At 48.0% G+C, this 6,276-nt stretch overlaps 1 protein-coding gene across 5 annotated transcripts in view; it reads left to right on the top strand.

Moving 5' to 3' along the window:
• The window catches only part of Nprl3 (NPR3 like, GATOR1 complex subunit), a 41,576-nt gene that overhangs the window by 23,699 nt on the left and 11,601 nt on the right, over nt 1-6,276 (top strand). For 4 of the 5 annotated variants that reach the window (XM_005349036.3, XM_005349033.3, XM_005349032.3 and 1 more), the window contains one exon: nt 5,294-5,431. The exons of the other annotated variant lie outside the window; for it this stretch is intronic. In XM_005349036.3, the coding sequence (XP_005349093.1) occupies nt 5,294-5,431 (138 nt within the window). The remainder of the gene's footprint in view (nt 1-5,293; nt 5,432-6,276) is intronic. 5 annotated transcript variants of the gene reach the window in all.

Here is a 6,276-nt window from a genome sequence, read left to right as displayed (position 1 = left end):
CTACAGAGCTAGTTCCAGGACAGGCTCCAAAGCCACTGAGAAACCCTGTCTCGAAAAACCAAAAAATAAAAAATAAAAAAAATAAAAAAAAATACTTAATTGTGTGTGTGTGAGTGATAGAGTCTCACTAAGTAGTCTAAATTGGTTTGAGACTTTAGATCCTTCTGCTGGGATTACAGGAGTGTGACTCTAGCTTTTTCTCTTTTGTTTGTTGGACTGGGTTCTTTTCTGTAGCCCTGACTGGCCTGGAACTAACTCATTTATGTAGACAAGGCTGGGCTACATAGCATCTAAAAAACAAAGTAAAAGGAAAACCAGGGACCTTAGGTTTCTAAAGAAAAAAGAGTGGATGGGGATTGTGGTGGAAAGTTGGAAGGAAATAAGACCTTACATAGTTTTGTCATCCACCAGGCACAGCTCAGGGCTTCATGCCTCCCAGCGCCACCTAGTGGACCAATTTGGAGGAGCATAGGAATTTAAGCTTTTGGAATTTCTCACCAGAAAGGCTACTCAAGATTCTTCTTCTAGCCAGATAACCTGTTTGTTAGTACGCAAGGTCTCACTCTCCAGGTGAACTTCCACACCAGCCAATCCTGGGTCCTAGAAGCTGCCTTGGGAAGGCTGAGAGCAACACTTCCTGGCAGGATGTGGCAGGTGTGACCTCTGTTCCCACCCATCTGGTATTGGCACAGCTCTGTAATTGCCTAGTAGCCCTCTTGGCTTGATTTTCCCTCAGCCTCATCTCACTAGGTCTGTGGTTGTTCTCAAGGTCCTGTTCCCTCAGCAATGAAAAGTTGTGGCTGACTGTACGTTGGCTGGGTAATTGTCTCCTGAAAGCAGGTTCCTGCCAGATTCCTGAGAAAGATCTTCTCAGAGAAGACCTAAAGGACAGGAAGCTGTGGGCTTAATTGATGTAGAGCTTTGAGAGCACCTTTTCAGCAGAATTGTTCTGGATTTACTATCCAAAGCCAGGGTCCCTATGTGTCTGTGAGTACAGACTGGAAGTAGGAGCCTCTTAGGAGGTCACCCTGACTGTCCCCCTATCGTCTCCTTACGGAACTCACGAGCCTGGGTTCCATCCCTCAATAGGGCACTTTCTGTACATAACCCTTTGCCTAGCTCATCATCCACTGAGAGTTAAAGGAATATGTAATGGCAGGAGAAGTGATGATTTAAATCCCTTGGGGTGTGAAGAAGTGTTCTGTTGAGTAATTCTCTGAGTTAATGGACTGTGGTAGAGTCTGGGCGGCTTAGCTCTTGGGAATTCTGTCTTAGGCCTGGCCAGGCACTGCTCAAGAGCAAGCACAAGCCTGTGGATGCCTCTGATATTCTGAGAGTCACGGTCTTTATTTCATGAGAGTGTACCTATATGTAAAGTTTCATTTGAAGTCTCAAGGACTTTTGAAGCCTACCCATGTCTCCTGGTTTGTGCAGCATCCTATCACATGTGCAGGAAGATTGACTGCTGCTTTGTGGGTCAGAGGACACAGCACACATGACAGAGTCTCAAAGGAGGAAGGGGATGAGCTGAGCTGAGTCAAAAAGTAACCTTTGGTTCTTAGCCAAAGGTAGGAGTTGAGGAGTGAGATAAGCTTGCACAGGGCGCATCTTGGGTGTGGACCACAGGGTCCTGGTGCTCTGCACAGTCATGGTGTGCAGATGCAGGGCTCCGGCAGAAGCATTATCTCTTGTTACAGAAAGGGCTGGGTTCTTCTGCTGTGAAGACTGGATAAGCTTGGGGATAGTGTTTGTCTGCAGAGTGTTTTCAGACTAAATAATTAAACACCTACAAAAAGAAACACAAGCTTAGCAGGAAACTTTTCTGGTGTAGACCCTGGTTTTGTCTTGAATTGCAGATTATAGAAGTAGGGACAGTCCTGTTTCTTCCCTTCTTAACAGACGCTAGTGTGTTCCCTGGTTTTCCCTCTTACTGTGAAGGATTCACCTGACTTTCTCCAGAGCTACAGGCTAAAGTTGGGCATTTCTGATGTTCCCTGTCCTCCAGTGTACTCCAGAGGTTTGTCTAGAAGTGCATCTGGTCCTCGGGGGACTCCTAATGGCAGCGCTCAGTGTCTCTGCCCCACAGAGCTCGGTTAGTTTGTAAAGAGGCTCCAGCTCAGCACAAAGTATTCAGAGGGAAAGTCACAGGCTGGGGATCCAAAGTCATCTGTCATGAGAATAGCAGAGACTCCTGAGCTGTGAAGGTATTATGAAGGCCTTAATGTGTCCCTGGTTTCCCTCATGCCCACAGCTAGCATTTAAGCCTGGCCTATACACAAGTCTCTGATGCGCCTTTTTCTGTAACTCTGTGGTTTATACAACTTGCTGAAGGTTGTCTTTCTTAGTGCCAGCCAGAGATTCTCCCAAGTGCAAGGCTGTAATTTGTTTCCTTTCTTGCTGTACTCCAGGAACCTGAAACAGTACTTAGAGTTGCACCTACCAGATGGTTGTTACAGCACCACTGAGGTCCTTGGTGGAGCAGAATCATTTGTATTTGAAATGATAGGAGTCTTAGCATTTAATTCTGATTCCATGTTGTTCAACAGCTACCCTGTGCTATCCCCTAAATAAGAGAGTTCAAAAATAGGACCTATTATTTCTTCCCTTTATGACCATGAGTGAAGCTAATTGGAGGAGGCAGGCTAGTGTTTGCATGGGCGTGACTCCATGCAGTGTACTCTAACCTTCTCCCCTCTTGCCCTTCTTTTTCCATCTGTGTGTGGATGCCGAGATCCTATCACAATGCAGTGTTTCCTTAGGTGGTTTCTCAAGGTTGGTTGTGAGCTTTCCATGCACTCAGACATGCTTTGGTCAGGGCCCATTTCTAGAAGAGACCAAGAATATTGAGTTCCTCAGAGAGCCTGGGTCTTTGACTCATATCTTGACACTCATTAAGCCATCTAGTTTGTTTCTCCCTGAGAGAATATGAACCACAGTTGCCCTCAGCTACAGCGTGGTACCCATCCTCCACCCTTCCTCAGAGGTGCTGAGGCTCTGGAAGAAGCACACATAGAAGTTTGGGAGCCATGACCTGCTTTGCATTGAACAGTCGGTGCTGCAGGGATCCGGGGGAGTGAGGGCTCACAGATATGTTCTTCCATGTTTCCTTTCCTCGTGCTTAGTCCCTGCTTGAAGGAGAAAAGACCTAGTTTGCTTTTGAAACTGTTGACTAGAGTTCCTGGAGAAATTCAGGAACTTAAGGCTCTTGGTTTATTGCTGGAGGCTTCAGGGAAGAGGCTATAATAGTCCTCGGCAGCTGTATTGTGATACATGCTGAGAATCTCAGCACTTTGGAGGTAGAGGCAGGAGGAACACATATTTGAGGTCAGCTCGAGGTTACACAGCAAAATCCTCTCTCAAAACAAGGCATGGGCATGGCGACACACACATCTTTACCCTCAGCTCTTGGAAGGCAGGCAGGCAGACTCTGTGAGACCTGGGACAGTCAGGGCTACATACAGAGACCCTGTCTCAGGAAAAGAATTGGGAGTGGGGAGAAAAGTGTGTTTTCTCGGGCCTGAAGCAAGGACCTTGTTTCTCCCACAGTACCCAACATTTACACCTTTGACCTAGGCAGGAAGAACTCTTACCACACCTCCTTGAGCTGCTGGCCTGCCCTAGGCTTGGCCATTCCCATACTGGGCGCTGAGAATAGCAGCAGGGTGGGTGGTGATGGGAAAGTATTTCTTGGCTGTTCTTCTGGGTAGGAGGCAGCAGAGAAAACAAGATGGGGGGGAGGTGCTATAGAAATTGGCAATTTGAAAACCAAGTGATGTATCCTGTATGCTTGTTTGAGAACTGAAGTTACCATGAAGCTTTAGGTTATATTTCCTACATTGGGTGGAGGAGGCTACCTGCCTGGTTTGCTCTGAGCTTGACTGGGTTGGGGCGGATGACCAGAAACAGTTTTCTCATGCAGAATAAATAAAGTCACAGGGACTTTGCCTAAGCAGTTGCTTTTCTTCCTTTATGTCATTCATAAATGTGCTATCATGCTTCTTGCCCACATAGCATATAGACCTGAACAGATTCTGTTTAATAAGCACGTGCTGTTGGCGCTTAACACAAGGACTGTGTGGCTGAGCCTTGGGGCGGGTCTCCCCCTTTGCACAACCCGTTCCTCCTCTGTGTGTGGTTCTTCCACATGTCCATAGTGGAGCCTGTTCTCAGCAAGGGCTTTTTATGGGCAGACAGTTCTCCTGAAGACCATTCCCCCTCCTCTACTCATGAGTGCTGTGCTTTGTATGTATAGGGTGTGGTTGGTCAGGACAGCATTAGGTAGCACATGGGTGCAGGGTGAGGGCTCAGAGTGAAGGTGGGACCAGGGAGTGCCTCATGGAGAGAGTGGCTTCAGTTGAGACTGAAGTCCTGAGAGAGCCGCGAGTGCCAGGGTCCTGAGAGTGGCTAGACTTGAGTGATGGCGCAGGAAATGAGAGCAGGAAGTGTGTACAGGACACAGGTCCTCTATGTTGGAAGACCTTGGATGGTACTACCCAGGTAGAACCTGTGAGGAAAGTGGACTGGGTGCTGGTTGTCCGGGCAGCTCCGGTCTGGTGTTACTGGAGAGGTCTGGATTTTGAATGTCTTTGCACGTAGAGTACATAGGATTTATTGATGGTTTGAGCTAGGGACATGTCCCATGCTGAGCTAGGGGCTGTGCTGCCATGTTTGACCTGCGCATGTGTGTCAGTCACTGAGGATGTGGAGTAAAGGTTTGCCGTGGTACATGCTGGGGCTGCATGGTCCCTTGTTTCTCCTCTAACCTGCGTCACTCCCACCACCAGCAAGGGTCATGGAGGCAGGTGCTTTGTGCTTCTTACCATTAGTGTTCTGTGGAACTTGGCAGCTCCCCTCCTCTACCATCTCTTCTCCTTGGAGATAGGTCCTTTCTTGTCCAACTGCCCACCTGTGCCTGGGTCATCTCAGAGAGGATGGGCTGTGGATGCCAGCTGTCTGTCTGCCATGGGCCCACGCAGGCAACCAATGGCTCTGCTACATTGAATTCCCAGGAGAGACAGAAGCACTTTCCTTTAGTCCTGACAGGCTGATTGGATTATATTCCAGGGAGGGAAGAAGGGAAAGGGAGGGAGGAAGAGAAGGGGGCTCGTGTGTGTGTATTCTTAACATGTACTTAGGCATGCTGAGATCTGAAAAGATCCTCTCTTACCCCTGAGCTCTCCCTTATGTCTTCCTATAGCCAGCAGGGCAGCGTGTAAGGCCCGCATCTGTGAATAGGGTGCTGTTGTAGGGAATGGGCAGGTGGCTGCTGTTCTAATGGTGCCACTCTTGACAGCCTCTGTACATCTGGTGTGGTGCGGCTTCACATTAACAGCTGGCTGGAAGTGAGCTTCTGTCTGCCCCACAAGATCCACTATGCAGCTTCAAGTCTGATCCCTCCTGAGGCTATTGAGCGGAGTCTGAAAGCCATCCGGTGAGAGCCAACCCCATCATGCCTTTCCTGGCAGCTGCTGCCTGGGACTTTACTGGTTACTTTGTTCCAGAAATTCCCTTCTTCCTGCCACAGAAGTTGGTAGGTAGGACTTTGCTGTTAGTAAAACCACATGATTTTATATCCAGTTCTGCCCAGAAATGACCCATCCCAGTTTTTTTTCTGGGCCCTCCCAGCATAGTCTGGATGAGTAGAACTGGCCAAGGGCCTCGCCCAGGCCTGCAGGGCAGCATGGGTCTAAACTAGGACTCTAGCAGATTGCCTTCATGGTACTATACACTCAGTAATGGTCAGCATTTCAGTCCAAAATCATGGGAACCCAGGTAGCTTCTTAGATTAATTGATTTCCTGCAAGGACAATCTGGAACATGAGCACTACAAAGAAGAAAAAGATGGAGAAAATCTGGGCACATTCCTCAGCACCAGGAATGGTAGAAGCAGAGCATGCATTGCCCAGTCCTCCCACCCTCCCACATCTGTGCTGGAGTCAAATGGCCTTCTTTCTCACTGTGCATATTTGTGTAGTTCTATTCATAGTTGGTGGATGCTTTGTTTTTCCTATTTTAGAAAGATCCCCCCTTTCTTTTTTTTGTGGTACTAATGATTGAACTTTTCACAAGCTAGGCAAGCACTTTACCACTACATGCATGCATGCATGTGCGCGCGCACACACACACATTTCTCCCCTCATGAGACAGGGTCTCTCTGTCTTCCTGGCTGTACTGAATCTTACTATGTAGACCAGGCTGGCCTTGAATTCACAGAGATTCATCTGCTTCTGCCTCCCAGGTATTGGAATTCTTTTTTTTTTTTTTTGGTTTTTCGAG

This window comes from Microtus ochrogaster, chromosome 7 (assembly GCF_000317375.1).
Source record: "Microtus ochrogaster isolate Prairie Vole_2 chromosome 7, MicOch1.0, whole genome shotgun sequence".
Lineage (NCBI taxonomy): Eukaryota > Metazoa > Chordata > Mammalia > Rodentia > Cricetidae > Microtus > Microtus ochrogaster.
Note: the sequence above shows the minus strand (reverse complement) of the source record. Positions and strands in the feature narration are given on the sequence as shown.